The following is a 17,128-nucleotide window of genomic DNA, read 5'->3' on the forward strand; positions in this document are numbered from 1 at the left end:
CCATTGCTAGTCATCTAGCCAGAATTGAGCAGAGACATAACATCAGCGTCTGCAGCCCAAGTGCATCAAACCTGTATGCTAAAAAATCTGTTTAAAATGACTTTCCATACAGAGGACATGCTGAAGGAATTATGTTTGTTATGCTGGCACCCAGGCTCCGAGACCTTGGAATGATCTGCGGTTCACTAAACAAAAGGAAAGTAATCTACCCGCTCTAAAATTGTCTTTCTACAACATGATTATCATCTGCAGCCGGCGAACAAACTGCGATTCCTCAGCTACGGTTCACATCATTGTAACCGTACTACCCATAGGGAGAAATGGTTACTTGTTAAAGGGTTAGTCCCTTTAGGTGTTTTATATGTAGCGCTCAGCCCCGAAGGAGCCGTTGGATTAACCGGGTCATCACTAGTCTGTCTAGGCCAGGGATTTGGTCTTCAGCTGCCCCATTAGCATTTAGCCAACCCCTTCTAGTGCCCACAAAGCTGATATTCACTCCAGTAATGCAATGCTGAATAACTTTTATTAACATCTTCACACTGGGGAGAGAGTATAGGGATCCTAGACATCCAGGGTGTAACAGACATTATTATTATTATTATTACATACTAGTATTTATATAGCGCCAACAGTTTGTGCAGCGCTTTACAATATAAGGAAGATATTACAGTTACAATACAATTCAAGACAAGATGGTAAGGACATGGACTCCAGACTCACCAGACCTTTCTATCATCTCAGTGTAGTAGGGCTGCAGCTAACGATTATTTTCATAATCGATTAGTTAGCCGATTATTGAGTTCGATTAATCGACTAAATTTATTGCAGGGATAATGTATTTTTGCTGGGATTTGGTGTTCCTCTATAGCTACTAATGTTCTGCAGTGTGCCGTTTAAAAAAACAAACAAACACACAGGAAACATTAAAAAGCTCCCGGCCGATCTCGACTTACCTTGAGATTCTGAGTACCTTCAAGAGCCATCCATTTTCCTGGTTCTCCCCTTCTGGCAACGACACAGGACTCCTCCATAATTGAGGCCCAGGGAACCCTTCCCCCACTCCAGCCTTTGCCCACCCTACGGTTGCCACCTTTTCTTCCATCAAAACCCGAACACTCTAGCGACGCACAGAATTTTTTTGGGGAGAATGAGTCGCGGCTTATTCATATGTAAATATCACAGTTCAGACTATTTTCAGTGGGGGGCCAGTAGCCCGATCTTAATTTTTGGTTGCCCCTGTCTGCCTGACATCTTGTGTCTGGGTTTCAGTTGCCATGAAACCCGGTCACAACATTCCAAACCCAGAATGTCCAGCTGAATCCCAGACAGGTGGCAACCCTAGCCCACCGCCAGGCCTCAGGCCTAGCCTGGGGGGTGGCTGGACAGCACACAGCCCTGTGCTGATCCATGGCTAGTCCCCACTAGTCTGAGCACATGGCAATTCCCTTCAGTATATGTATCCTATCCCAGCATGCAACACTGGTTGAGAGGAACCCAGTGATTGGCTGCTGCACTGTACATACACATACAATGTCTCTCATTGGCTGTCCCACAATACAGCAGAGTCACCCTCCACCCAGGGGGGTACAGTCAATGCTAAACACTGGGATTAACCAGATAAATGCCACTACAATCCAGACAGGCTGACTACAGCCCTGGCAACCACTAAATGTCTGGTAGCCACCTCACCAAAGGTGATGGTGGCTACACTTATATAGGTGGAGTCTGAAGGCTGAGCCAGACCCTGGTTTCTGAAAGGTTTTGGATCTCCTTCCAAAAATTCATGACTCTGCTCCTGTCCACCATGGAGTTTCAGGTGTTTTTGACCACCTATGTGTGTTACATTCTCCTTAATATAAAATGAGAAACTCAAGTAGGGAGGGTAGGATAATGTATGTGGAGATGTGGAGACCCAGGGCCGGTGCTAGGATTCTTGCCTACACAGGCAAGGTGCATTTTTTCTGACTGATTTTCCCTAAAATGTCTTAAATTATCTTTATTTTCTCTGCTAAAATGCTGTTTTCTAACCTTTCCAGTGCTCTGTGCTAGCAGGGCTAAGTAACAGCCACACACTTCATCAGCACTGTCCTCACACAGACTTGTATTGTAGAGAAGGAGAAGGGGTGTGTCAGCACTGGCTTATTACTGAGTGCTGATTCTGAGTGCACTCAGATGTGTCCCCAGGCAGGGTGTCACCCAATGCGGCTGCCGGGCATTACCTGTAGGGACGTCATCGCGCATGAGGACATCATGTGCACTTAAAGGCCAGTGGCCATCTTGGTGGTGGAAGTTGGCAAAGAGAGGAGTGGACTTTCTTTCACCTGGCGGGATAAGAAATGCTGCGGGGTCCCCTCCTCTCCCATGACCAAGTTCCAGACTTTTCAAAGGGGGTGACCCCACAATGACCGTCAGTGACTGCACAGTCATAATTATACGCATATCTTCCGTAACAGGAAAGTGGAGGTATAGCTATGGAATTGGAAGCTTTTGGTACAATGTAATATACATAGTTACATAGTTGTTAAGGTTGAATAAAGAAACACTTTTACACAATGGGATCCCCGATTCGAATCACAGCCAGGACTCTATCTGCATGGAGTTTGCATGTTCTCCCTGTGCTTGCGTGGGTTATCGTCCGGGTACTCCAGTTTCCTCCCACACTCTAAAAGACATGCTGGAAGGTTAATTGGCTCCTGTCTAAATCACCCCCGTGTGTATGTATGTAAGAGAGGGACCTTAGATTGTAAGCTCCTTGAGGGCAGGGACTGATGTGAATAAACAAAGCACTGCGTACATTTGAGGTACTATATAAATACCAGTAATAAATAATTAGAGCTCATTTATTTTTACACAGCGACTGTCAAGCATGTATTTTTTTTTCCTTTCAGCTTGAAATAAATTAAATAATTTAATAAAACGTTTTAAAAAATGGTCCCAAAACAGTCCCAGAAGCTGCAGAACAATCAGTGGGCATCCCTGGCATTAGTTTAGCCCAACCCATGTCACCATCCCATGTCATTCCAGCCTGGTAGCACGGAAGAAGCTAAGTACTTTTGTCAAATGTATTTTATTTAGGTGAAATGTGCTTTAAAAAGTTCTACTCTTGTTTTTCCTTTTTAGAGTGTGTAATTTAGAGTAGTTTATTTATTTCATTTGTTGTTTTTTGTATGTTTTCTTTTTTTGGAAATAAAAAAACAAACAAAAAAAGCTTTTTATGCAGTATTCACCTTCAGTTCAGAGCTGTGCCCTGCAGTACTTCTTTTCCACCACAATGTGTCCTCAGTCTTCCATTTTGACTGACACCCGGCATCTTTTAACCTGGAGGACTGAGAACATATTGTAAGTGCAGGGTGTTATGGACACGCTCAGACAGGGTGTCACTATGCCGTAATGTGCTCACAGTGTGATGATGTAAAGAGCTTCATGACTGAGGATCGCCTGCCACCAGACAAATCATAGTATAAAGTAAATAATAACTCTATTGTACATAGACAGGTCTTCACTGTGCTTTTACTAAACACAGGCAGGAATTCACTATAATTCTACTTTACATAAACAGGTCCTAACCATTCTTCTAGTGAACACTGCACTTCATGTGACCAGCCTGAATACATATGAAAAAGGCAATTTTACAAATGGTGACAGGGTCAGTGTAAAACAGTTCACATACTTTAAAACTGATTACCCAAATTTCCTTCCCCGGAGTCCACAGACAAGAGTGACATCAGATGACGCCGTGTCTGGGCCTGGCTGTCCACCGTCCTTCCTGTCTGCAGCTGCTGTGCACAGCTCCTGCTCGCTGACTGATGGACTTTGTAGTCCGCTCTGGGCTTCGTGACACCTGCCTGACGCTCTGGCAGTTTCCGATAATGAGCGTCGCCCGCTGGCTGACATTACCCTGACTGCAAATTATTCACTTGGAGCTGAGATTCACTTCCTTCTGCTCCTCTGGCTTAAAGCTGAACTCCGGGATCAGCAATTATTGTCCTCATACAAGAGCCATGCGTATTCTTAGTTGAACCTTGGTGATGACACCCCCCGACAGTCTGTGACACCACAGGGTAATTTAAAGTAAACCTGTCACAATACAAACTGAGCGTATGATGAAAATATAGAGAACAACAGAAACAAGGACGGGCTACAGAACTCTGCCCCTCTGTTATTGTCAATAACAGAGAGGGATGTGGTTCAGTAGTCCTCAAAGGTACCTGAAAACAATGTAACCGGTAACAGTGCAGCACTTTTTTTTAGTTGCAGCAACAGTAGCCACCAGGACAAATAGAGAGGGACACACAAAAATGTTTTGACTATAGATACACTTTATAGCTGAAGTTTAATCTGCTCATATTTTGCCTTCCCTGGTTCCTCCCCTCCCCCCCATCAACATGTTTATCACATTTTCATATAAAACCTTTTCATTTTCATTACATACCTTATTGTAGACTCAGTAATGTCATCACTATAGGTCCCTGTGCTTCTCTTTACAATGCAGGCAGATCATAGCTGGTGGGAGGGGCCAGCAGGGTGCTGTACATAGCTTCCTGAAAACAAAAGCCCTCATGGGCTGGCACTTGGGAGGAGTTATGCAAATATCAGAATGCCTTGATGAGTGGATGTCAGTCTGGAGGAGTGAGTGTTCCTAGGCAGGCTGCATTTGCATGGTCAATGCCCACATGTCATGCTGAACATCTTTGATTAAAAGAACGGACATCCAATGAAAGAAAGGGGCGGGCCAGGGACGGTCAGGCTGGGGAGGAAAACGCTAGATGTCCTCCAGCTAGGAAATGAGGCGGGCTCTATCTGACTTGCTGCAGCCTCTAATGCACATTGTGAGAAGCTCACAGTGTGCAGTGACATCAGAGGAAGCCATTTCAGTCCAGGAGAGGAGCCGCTACAACTCTGCAAGACTGGAGGGAAGGCTGGAGTTCCACTTTAATAAATGCCATCATTGTATTACTGTATATGCTGCTGATAACACAACATTAATGCTGCGCTCCCATCCCGGGCTCCTCATTATCCGTGTTTATCCGGGATGTATAGAACGTTCCTCAGTGTTTATGAGGCTCAGGAAACATGAAATTGTCTATTTGCATTCCTCACATTGCTTTGTTACGTGACTGAAGTGTTCTCCTCACATACTTAATGACACCACTGAGGACTGTTTATTCTCAGAGTTCAGGATTTCTTTTTTCTTTTACTTCATTTGAGGAGGTAAGTTCTGGAAAAACAAGCAAAACGTAAAGATTCTGCCGGTCCTGGATGTGGAAGAAAAATAAATGTGCGCCCCGAAAACAGCCGTGAGTGCGACCTCCAGGCTCTGCATGCCGAGCAGATCTGTAAGATTCCTTCCCAAGTGACATTCAGACCTGTGTGACTTCACATTCAGACACTCCCATGCATCTGAACTCGCCCAAATCTGAAGTTGTTTTCCCAATTTCCAAATATCCAATTCTAATGACCGGACAAAGATGACAAGTACAGACCAAGATGCCGAGTACGGACTAAGAGGAGTAGTACGCACTAAGATGACTAGTATGGACTAAGGGGACCAGTACGGATTAAGAGGACCAGTACAGCCTAAGATGACCAGTACGCACTAAGAGGACCAGTACAGCCTAAGAGGACCAGTACGCACTAAGATGACCAGTATGGACTAAGAGGACCAGTATTGACTAGGTGGACCAGTACAGACTAAGATGACCAGTACACACTAAGAGGACCAGTACGGACTAAGAGGACCAGTACAGACTAAGAGGACCAGTACGGACTAGGTGGATCAGTACGGACTAAGATGACCATTATGGACTAAGAGGACCAGTACGGACTAAGAGGACCAGTACAGACTAAGAGGACCAGTACAGACTAAGATGCCGAGTACAGACTTAAATGACCAGTACGCACTAAGATGACCAGTACAGACAAAGATGACCAGTACAGACAATGATGACCAGTACAGACAAAGATGACCAGTACAGACAATGATGACCAGTACAGACAAAGATGACCAGTACGGACTAAAATGACCAGTACGGACTAAGATGACCAGTACGGACTAAGATGACCAGTATGGACTAGGAGGACCAGTACAGACTAAGAGGACCAGTACAGACTAAGAGCACCAGTACAGACTAAGAGGACCAGTACAGACTAAGAGGACCAGTACGCACTAAGATGACCAGTACACGCTAAGATGACCAGTATGGACTAAAGTGACCAGTATGGACTAAGATGACCAGTACAGACTACAATTACCAGTATGCACTAGGATGACCAGTACAAACTAAGATGACCAGTATGGACTATGAGGACCAGTATAGACTATGAGGACCAGTATGGACTAAGATGGCCCATATGGACTAAGAGTAGAGTAGAATGGAGTAGAACGACCGGTATAGGCTAAGAGGACTGTTACGGACTGAGAGGACCAGTACTCACTAAGATGACCAGTATGGACTAAGATGACCAGTATGGACTAAGGTGACCAGTATGAACTTAGATGACCAGTATAGGCTAGGATGACCAGTACAGACTAAAATGACAGAATAAAACTTCCCCGCCCCCCAAAAAACCCTGCACCTGGATTAGAAGCTTGACCTCGGCTGCTCGGAGGTGATGTGTAAGCTCTGGGGCAGGTACTGGTCATACGAACATTCACCAGCATTAGGTACATGTAGCTCGGCATCATACAAGCCACGGTTCACAAGTTACAGAACACACACCAGGACATATAGAGAGGGTGAATCTTCCTGACAGGGACACAGACAGCAATAAAAACCTGACAGGTGTCCCAATCCGTCTCCACTTCATCCAAAACGAAAAAAAGATTTGTACTTCAAGACAATATATCATGACGTGCACTTGTTTCGAATGGGCTGCCAATGCTTCATAATGCCCAAATATGCACCTGCTTTTTTTCCAGTGCACCACAATGAAGGCAGCGTGTCGGGGATGTGAGATTCACATGTTAGTGATTGGGTTGAGATGTACTAAAGGACGTATGCATTGGGGAGTCGGTTATTCTTTTGTATTGTGAGAAAACTTTCGAATTTGTAGTCACAGTATCCTGGCAAGGGACCAATGTCACCAAAAAAACTGATCGGTGCAACTGGAATTGTATCATCTGTTATCCCATCATATCAATAATGTTTTATATCTGTAGAAAATAAATCAAGGCAACCGTACTTGCTGTCATTTTCTTCTTGAAGACGTTTTGCTGGTCATCCGAATAGCTTTCCCAATTCTGAAATGTGAACGCTGATTGGATGACCAGCGAAACGCCTTTAAGAAGAAAATTACAAGTCCAGTTGCCTTGATTTGTTTTCTTTTTCTTTCTATAGGAGAGACAGCCAGGAGGATGACTGAGGAGAGACAGCCAGGAGAGAGAGAGGAGACAGCCAGGAGAGAGAGGAGACAGCCAGGAGGATGACTGAGGAGAGACAGCCAGGAGACAACCAGGAGAGGCAGCCAGGAGAGAGAGGAGACAACCAGGAGAGAGAGGAGAGACATCCAGGAGGATGACTGAGGAGAGACAGCCAGGAGAGAACAAGGAGAGGCAGCCAGGAGAGAGAGAGACAGCCAGGAGAGAGAGAAGAGACAGCCAGGAGAGACCGAGGAGAGGCAGCCAGTAGAGAGAGGAGAAGCAGCCAGTAGAGAGAGGAGAGAACGCCAGGAGAAAGAGAGAGGAGAGACAGCCAGGAGAAAGAGAGAGGAGAGACAGCCAGGAGAAAGAGAGAGGAGAGACAGCCAGGAGAGGGAGAGAGGAGAGACAGCCAGGAGAAAGACAGAGGAGAGACAGCCAGGAGAAAGAGAGAGGAGGGACAGCGAGGAGAGTGAGAGAGGAGAGACAGCCAGGAGAAAGACAGAGGAGAGACAGCCAGAGGAGAGAGAGAGGAGAGACTGCCAGGAGAGAGAGAGAGAGACAGAGAGGGGAGAGACAGCCAGGAGGGTGACTGAGGAGAGACAGCCCGGAGAGAGAGAGAGAGACAGCCAAGAGAGAATGAGGAGAGGCAGCCAGGAGAGAACAAGGAGAGGCAGCCAGTAGAGAATGAGGAGAGGCACCCAGGAGAGAACAAAGAGAGGCAGTCAGGAGAGAATGAGGAGAGGCACCCAGGAGAGAACAAGGAGAGGCAGTCAGGAGAAAGAGAGAGGAGAGACAGCCAGGAGAGAGAGAGGAGAGACAGCCAGGATGGTGACTGAGGAGAGACAGCCAGGAGAGAGAGAGACAGCCAGGAGGGACTGAGGAGAGACAGCCAGGAGAGAGAGAGAGAGGAGAGACAGATAGGAGGGTGACTGAGGAGAGACAGCCAGGAGAGAGAGAGACAGCCAGGAGGGTGACTGAGGAGAGACAGCCAGGAGAGAGAGAGAGGAGAGACAGCCAGGAGGGTGACTGAGGAGAGACAGCCAGGAGAGAGAGGAGAGACAGGCCTTGATTTGTTTTCTACAGATATGCCAAGACCTGGATGACTGAGAACCCTCACAGCACATGTTTGTGTTTCAGTTAATCCATCAACATTTAAGGGATGCCCCTTCACACGAATCTCTGTAAGTCCTGAGCAGCCTTATAAGTGTCCTTCCTGGAGACAGCACTGGTGGTGATAAAGATAAAAGCAGACTTTGTAGAAATGTAGAAGTGGTGGGAAGTGGCTGAGGTAATGGTGGGTTTAGTGATACCGCAGAACTCCATATAAATGGTTGTTTGTTGAAAAGCTAAACACAACATTCATAATTTACAAAAAGCCCATCAGACATGGACCATCGTGTCATGAATACAGCTACTTGTCACTTGTATTGGTCTGGTGCTTTTGCATGGTGTGTTACACTCAGTTCCTTTTTACTATGTTGAACAAAGGAGATCTGTACTTGTCCATTTCGGGCCCCTGTGGTTGTTTTGTTGTGTAGAAGATTGGCCCGGATATTTTTCTATATCGGGTTTCAGTACCAATAGACTGTCTTAGTCATTTTGAGTGATATTCATTTGGTACTGATAATGCATGTGGAAATGTAAAACTCAGTAAGAAACCCTAGCACTAACCCATAGCTAATTACCCCTGAACCTTGTGCTAACCTGTACCATGTTATCCCCATACTTAACCGAATATCTGTCCATGTATCTATCTGTCCATGTATCCTTAACCTTTGCCCTAGCCTCTAACCCAGCCTCTTTCAACCAAGGTTCCTCCAGAGGTTCCGTAAGGTGCGAGGAATTTCTCCCTCCCAAATAAGTAACCAAGGCACCAGTGATCCTTTTAGCTATCTGTAAGGGGGTCATTCTATGCACTGACCCCCAATGTAAGGGGGATTCTTCATAATGACCACCATTGTAATGGGCATTCTTCTCAATGACCACCAATGTAATGGGCATTCTTCCCACTGATCACCAATGTAATGGGCATTCTTCCCACTGATCATCAATGGGATGGGCATTCTTACCAATGACCACCAATGTAATGGACAGTAGTGATGAGCCGAACAGGTCCGAGTTCGGTTCAAATTCGAACTTTAGAACATCCAAAAAGTTCGAACTTGAACTCAATGCAAGTCCGATTGTGACTGGTGTGACACATGCGAATCCCAATGTGTCCGAATTTCCGTTTCCGAATTTCAAATCCCGTCCGAATGTCATTTAAAAACTAAACTGAATCAAACATGTGACTTTTCTGTCCAATCAGATGTGTTTTTCGGTTTCATGCATCCGAACACGAATTTTCGTTAAGGCAACATGGGACCCATTTGCTAGAGGGCCAGACCATTATAAATAGGGAAGCAGGTTGTTTACCACGACAGTAGAAGTGATTTTTTTCTGAAGATACGGGTAAACAACGCTTAACAGCCTTTAAACGTGGGATGATCGTTGGCCCTCTGAGGCATGGAGCGAGTATCAGCAAAACAGCAGAATTCGTTAAATGTTCAAGAGCAGCTGTTGTTAAAGTGTTTAAAGACCGGACTGTCAGCCGAAAATCTGGGTCTGAACGTGCGAATTGTGGCCGTCAGCGACTAGTCAATGTTAGGGCAGAACGCTAAGTGGCAAGACTGGTACAAGACAACAGAAGGGCAACAGTGCAGTGTCAGATTCCTCGCATCACCTTTCAACATATCGTGGAGTCACGAGGCGGCCCAACGAAGTCATCTCGTGGAGTCATCTTGTGGCCCAACGAAGTGCTGATGGGGTGGTCATAATAATCTGGCCACTCAGTGTATACATATAATACTAAAGCTGAGGCTCCTAGACCCGAATGACATTCGGCATCCGAATTTCCAAATTGCATTCGGGTCTGGGAGCCTCAGCTTTAGTAATATATGTATATAGCTCCCGGACCCGAATGGCATTAGGGATTATAAAAAAAATATAATAAAATTGACTTTTGTAATTGCAGTAAGATGTTCAGGATTATATGAGATTTTAGTGATTTATATGTAATTCCTTATGTCCGCTTGGAGAAAACACAATGGATCCTGAAACCCCTGAGTGTTTTTGGTTTGCTACATTATTAACAAACAGGACATTCCTTAGGATGCTGCGACATGTGTAACAGTCATTAACAAAATTAGCTTCAGCCTGCAGATCAATACGAAGTGTTGTTAATGGCGCAGAGTTCCTAATGGCTGTGCGTTGTCTGCTGCTTTCAACAAGTTAACCACGGGAAGTGACGGTTTGATTTCAACTGCGTTTGTACCCAGGAGCTTCATATCCCCCAAACGCTTCCTTCCATCTCCTTTCTCTGCTGACTCAGCGCTCTGACAGGTTTTTGTCCATGATCTGCAGCTGATGTGTTTCTTCAAAAACATGTCATTCAGATAACATTCATCATGTTCACGTATGTGCACTCTTCACTCTTTATGAGGAGCTTCTCATTAAAAAGCAAGCTGATGTTCAATCAGCTTGTCATGCTGCTCCTTCGGCTTCAGTACTGATCATGAACGAGTATGTAGCCAGTGAATCAGAAATATATATAATAGCTTCCCGTCCAGTGGTTGTTCATAAGCGGCCTGATGGGAGCATTCTAAATGCGGGTGGCCTTTTCAAAACGTCCCCCAACCCACCCCCTAGCACACTGTACTTACCTTCCTTCTATCCTTCCCCAGCACCCTGTACTTACCTTCCTTCTATCCTCTCCCAGCACCCTGTACTTACCTTCCTTCTATCCCCCCCAGCACCCTATACTTACCTTCCTTCTATCTTCCCCCAGCACCCTGCACTTACTTTCTTTCTATCCTCCCCCAGCACCATGTACCTACCTTCCTTCTAGCTCCCCCCAGCACCCTATACTTCCCTATGGGAGAGGTAGGTGCACCCTTTGTCATGAAGTCATACTTACACAGGAATTCCTGGGGCTCTGACAGCAGATTGGGGGGTGCAGGGAGGGTAAGTACCAACTACTTATGATTCTGCCTGCCATGTATATAGTACACATCCACTTGACAATTGAAGACAGCTTGGGGGGGTAGTAAACCGCTTTTAAGCTTGGTTCCCACCTAGGCCAAGTGTGAACCTAGCCTTACAATTGTCTGAATCTATCCTCCAAATCTTCTGGATTCTTTTATACCGACAGGCCACAAAGTATCGCCCATCGCACAATTACAACTCAAAATGAAGCATCAGGGAGACCTGAGCCGTCCCTATAGCCCCGGTGGGGTGAGATGCTGGGATGCTGATGGTGGTCCTCCAGTGCTGTGCCAGCCTCCCAGCCCCTCCCCCCCGCCTGATGCCGAGCTAAGTGGAGTCAGTGAGCGCTGATGAGTCCGCTCAGTCCGAGTCCCGCACTGCTCCGCTCTCCTCCGTCTCATCAGTGCCGCCTCCAGGATGCTGCCCGGGATCCCGGCTCTACTGCTCACCCTGAGCACCCTGTGCCCCGTACTCCGTGCCTTCAACCTGGACACCGACCGGGTCACCGTCTACACCGGGCCACCGGGCAGCTACTTCGGGTACTCGGTGGATTTCTATATTCCGGACCCCACAACGTAAGTGTGATGGCAGACGGTGCTGAGAGTCACATGCGGCTCATCCATGGACCATGACACCCAGCATTGCAAATGGAATGATAGAAGTACACAGGCTGTCATGCTCATCCGATGGCTTCAGTACTTCTCAGTCTCTGACCTGGAGGAATGATGTAGATTTGGAGTTCAGAATCTCTTTGCTTTTCTTCCTCTGCATGCTTAAAGCCAAAGCATTGACTTCTGGTGTATAGAAGCCATAGGCAGCCAGGGACTTAGCATTTGCATGGTGCTGGCAACTGTTGATTTGGCATATGTCTCATTAGAGGTGAAGCCATAGCACTGGCATTTGGAGTACTGAAGCCATAGGCAGCCAGGCAGTTAGTATTTGCATGCTGCTTGCGACAGCTGTTTTAGCCTATGTCTCAGAGGTGAACCCATAGCATTCGCTTCTGGATATAGAAGCCAGGCACTTGGCATTTGCATGTTGCTGGGAACTGTTGATTCAGAATATGTCTGAGAAGAGGTGAAGCCATAGCATTGCTTCTGGAGTATAGAAGCCAGGCAGCTGGCATTTGCATGTTGCTGGCAACTGTTGATTCAGAATATGTCTGAGAAGAAGTGAAGCCATAGCATTGCTTCTGGAGTATAGAAGCCAGGCAGCTGGCATTTGCATGTTGCTGGCAACTGTTGATTCAGAATATGTCTGAGAAGAAGTGAAGCCATAGCATTGCTTCTGGAGTATAGAAGCCAGGCAGCTGGCATTCTTATGTTGGCAACAGTAGCTATGGTACATGTATCATTAGATATGAAGCGATATTGGCTTCTGGAGTACTGAAGCCATACGCAGCCAAGAAATTAGCATTTGCATGTTGCTTGCCACAATAGTTTCAGCATATGTCTCATTAGAGGTGAACCCATAGCATTGCTTCTGGAGTATAGAAGCCAGGCAGTTGGCATTTGGATGTTGCTGGCAACAGTAGATTCGGCATATGCCTCATTAGCCGTGAAGCCACAGCATTGCTTCTGGAGTATAGAAGCCACAGGCAGCCAGGCAGTTGGCATTTGCATGTTGCTGGTAACAGTATCTTTGGTATATGTGTCATTAGACATTAAGCAATAGCATTGGCTTTTGGAGTACTGAAGCCAGGCAGTTAGCATTTGCATGTTGCTGGTAACAGAAGATTTGGCCTATGTCTCTTTAGAGGTGAAGTCATAGCATTGCTTTCTGGAGTACTGAAGCCATAGGCAGCCAGGCAATTGGTATTTTCATGTTGCTGGCAACTGTTGATTTGGAATAGGTCTCAATAGAGGTGAAGCCATAGCATTGGTATCTGGAGTACTGAAGCCATAGGCAGCCAGGCAGTTAGCATTTGCATGTTGCTGGCAGCAGTAGCTTTGGCATATGTCCCTTTGGAGGTGAAGCCATAGCATTGACAGCCAGGCAACAAGTATTTGCAGGTCAGCAATGGCACGTTCTATATTTCTTTCAGTGGAGGGTTCCTTTAAATTTTTGAACCGTGGGGAAATGAAAAATCCTCCATTGCAGTGTGCAGGGCCCCCCTCCCCCCTCCTCGGACTGCAAGTGTCATTTTGTGCAGACAGGGAAATGATCAAAGACAACGCCAGTTGCCTGTCTGTCATGCTGATCCTCTGCTTCCAGCAGTTTCTTAATCCCTCTTTTGGGGTAGATTTGCAGATCAAGAGTTCTAAATTTTGCCTTAGCTGGCTGCATGCTTGTTCTGCCTCATGTAGTTGTGAAGGCTGAGAGCCAGGCAACTAGCATTCTCAGAAGAGGGGCGGCGATGGCATATTTGTCTCAGTCTGGCGTTTGCCTTAATTGCAGGATCAGAAAATTGGGGCGGCAGGCAGAGGGGACCTGGCAATGACCCCGGCCACTTCCTCTATGTGAGAGACACAGACGCATGTTCACCAGCTGTCCCTGACATGCCAGGACAGTCCCTCAGCTTCCATAGGACGCACCTAGAGAGTCAGAGCTGTCCCGTCACATGATGCTGAACTCATCCCTGTCATTGATTATTGAGTATGCGGAATTAGGAATGATCCGTGGTCACCTGTCCGGGGCGATGGCGGTGTGAGGGAGGGATTATAAAGCTGATACATATGGAGATTGTGATCCCTCAGCATTGTGCGTCCTGAGCCTGAGACGCTCAGCAGCCGCATGTGCCTGGCAGGTCTGGAGATAATTCAGGGATTTGATCCAATACAGTTTCAGTCATTCCCTCTATTGGCTAACTTAAAGGATACGTTCACTTTAAACCAAAGCACATTTATCCTTTTTGCCCTTTTCCCCCTGACCTAAAGTAACCCACCCTCCCCCTCCACAGAGGCGTTCTTACCTTGATCTGATGGCCGCAAGTCTTCACTGAGCTGGTCGCACCTCTCATAGACTTATATGGGGCTGAAGTGGCCCTTCTGGTCATGCAATCACTGTGATTGGCTGTCATAATGGTCACATAATCGGGGGCCTGATCCCATCGGCTGCTGATCATTTCCACTGACTGCTGATCAATGTTACTGACTGCTGATCATTTCCACTGACTGCTGATCATTCCCACTGACTGCTGATCAATGTCACTGACTGCTGTTCATTTCCACTGACTGCTGATCAATTTTTACTGACTGCTGATCAATTTCACTGACTGCTGATCATTTCCACTGACTGCTGATCATTTCCATTGTCTGCTGATCATTTCCAATGACTTCTGATCAATTTCACTAACTGCTGATCAATTTCACTGACTGCTGATCATTTCCACTGACTGCTGATCAATTTCACTGACTGCTGATCATTTCCACTGACTGCTGATCAATGTTACTGACTGCTGATCATTTCCACTGACTGCTGATCATTCCCACTGACTGCTGATCAATGTCACTGACTGCTGTTCATTTCCACTGACTGCTGATCAATTTTTACTGACTGCTGATCAATTTCACTGACTGCTGATCATTTCCACTGACTGCTGATCATTTCCAATGACTTCTGATCAATTTTTACTGACTGATAATCATTTCCATTGACTGCTGATCATTTCCAATGACTTCTGATCAATTTCACTAACTGCTGATCATTTCCACTGATTGCTGATCATTTCCACTGACTGCTGATCATTTCTATTGACTGCTGATCATTTCCATTGACTGCTGATCATTTCCACTGACTGCTGATCATTTCCATTGACTACTGATCAATTTCACTGACTGCTGATCATTTCCACTGACTGCTGATCATTTCTATTGACTGCTGATCATTTCCATTGACTGCTGATCATTTCCACTGACTGCTGATCATTTCTATTGACTGCTGATCATTTCCATTGACTGCTGATCATTTCCACTGACTGCTGATCATTTCTATTGACTGCTGATCATTTCCATTGACTGCTGATCATTTCCACTGACTGCTGATCATTTCCACTGACTGCTGATCAATGTCACTGACTGCTGATCATTTCCACTGACTGCTGATCAATGTCACTGACTGCTGATCATTTCCACTGACTGCTGATCAATGTCACTGACTGCTGATCATTTCCATTGACTGCTGATTCTTTCACTGGCTGCTGATCATTACTATTGACTACAGATCATTACCACTGCCTGCTGATTATTTCCAACAGCTGTTGATATTTTTCTCTGGCTGCCTATAATTTCCACTGCCTGCTGATCGGTAGCAAATGAGGTCACCGTGCTGGGAGTACTCTCAGCACAGAACAGTGGTAGTGGCAGCTGCAAGAATACATGCCCCAGCCCGGCGGTGACGCCTAGTGCCATGCTGCCTCATATATGCGTACGGCCAGTCAGGAGGTGCTCCGTTATCCAGTGAAGGGTATTCTGTAACGTGTTACGATACTCTACTGTTGCTGGATTGAATTTGGGATAAGGCCTTTGTGGGCTCCAGAGCTGGCCGCACACATGACAATCATCCAGCAAGCTCATCCAGCTTTTAATAAATCAAAAATCAATCAAGCCGATCCAGCCAATCCACACCCAGCAGTTCATATGGAAGGGAGTTTGATAAGTGGTGCCAATCCGATCAATTGCTTTTGGGGTCGAACTACTGGTTGAAAAAAGAAAAGCTTGTAAACCATAACAATGAACTTCTCTTATTTGGTCCCCATTCGTCTGTGAAATAGAACATTGTAAACATTTTGTTATATCTGTTTGATCAGTTCAAAAAATACCTGCTGATCCTGCCAGAAATCCAGTGTGCTGATCATTTCCTGTGCTTTCTGTTATACATTTTTCAGTTACATTGTTCCCAGTTATCTCTAGGGACTGCCGAACGCCTCCCATCTATGTTATAGAAAAGAGAAAGGGGGTGTGTCCTGTAGCCCTGTCCTTGGGTGAAAATGCTGCTTCTTCCTAGATACAGTACAGTAAGTGAGCGTTGTCACCCTAGGACAGAAAGTAAGTTGCTGGCGGGATCAACAGGTGAAAATAAGAATGGTGAGCTGCAATATATAATATTTTTATCCAGGGTTTAGATCTGCTTGAACAAAGTTTACTACATGAACATTCTCTACTCTATTAGTGAATCACCGCCAGTCAGTAACTGTCTTGAAAATACTGTTGTTTTAGGTGATATAGCACTACAAGTCTCAGCATGCCAAGTCTCCGGTTACCCAATACTTGTGTAACAATGGATACAAGTGGATACCCCGGGGGGATTCTGGAACAAATTATATCCCAATGTTTGTACTGTTATTATGGAGTTTCAGAAACACAGGCGTAAGGAATTGCTGGCTGCCTGCTTTCTGCTATGTACTGTTCCACAGGCATCATTTAAATCCTGCTTGCTGGTACATGTAGTCCCACATGCTGGTACCTCTACACAATGGTGCATGTACTTCTGTCTGTGATTACTCTGGAGTCAGAGGTTGTCTGTCTCCACTTTATATAGTAACATATCTCATCAGCTCCACCATGTCCTATAAATATATAATGTATCCAAAACACATTAAGGATTTATAAATATAGAAAATATGGAGACAGAGTATCAATGCCGAGTGTGCGGAACACTTGTAGGGATTGAGTGTGTAATAACGAGGGATCGGCTTTACACTTGTCTGTTTCTTCAATGAAATGATAAGTTTGAATTGGAATGATATAGGAGAGGAATGGAGGGGATGGAAAGAGAGAGAGAGAGAGAGAGAGGGGGGGCGGGGGA

General features: G+C 45.8%; 1 protein-coding gene across 1 annotated transcript in view; it reads left to right on the plus strand.

The window, feature by feature from the left end:
- Window positions 1–11,800: 11,800 nt before the first annotated feature.
- The window catches only part of ITGA8 (integrin subunit alpha 8), a 144,437-nt gene continuing 139,109 nt past the window's right edge, over window positions 11,801–17,128 (plus strand). Inside the window, exon 1 of the mRNA XM_018566262.1 lies at window positions 11,801–11,958. Coding sequence (XP_018421764.1) covers window positions 11,801–11,958 — 158 coding nt within the window. The remainder of the gene's footprint in view (window positions 11,959–17,128) is intronic.

The sequence above is a fragment of the Nanorana parkeri genome, unplaced genomic scaffold (assembly GCF_000935625.1).
Source record: "Nanorana parkeri isolate BGI_ZX_2015 unplaced genomic scaffold, ASM93562v1 scaffold929, whole genome shotgun sequence".
In the NCBI taxonomy this organism is placed as follows: domain Eukaryota; kingdom Metazoa; phylum Chordata; class Amphibia; order Anura; family Dicroglossidae; genus Nanorana; species Nanorana parkeri.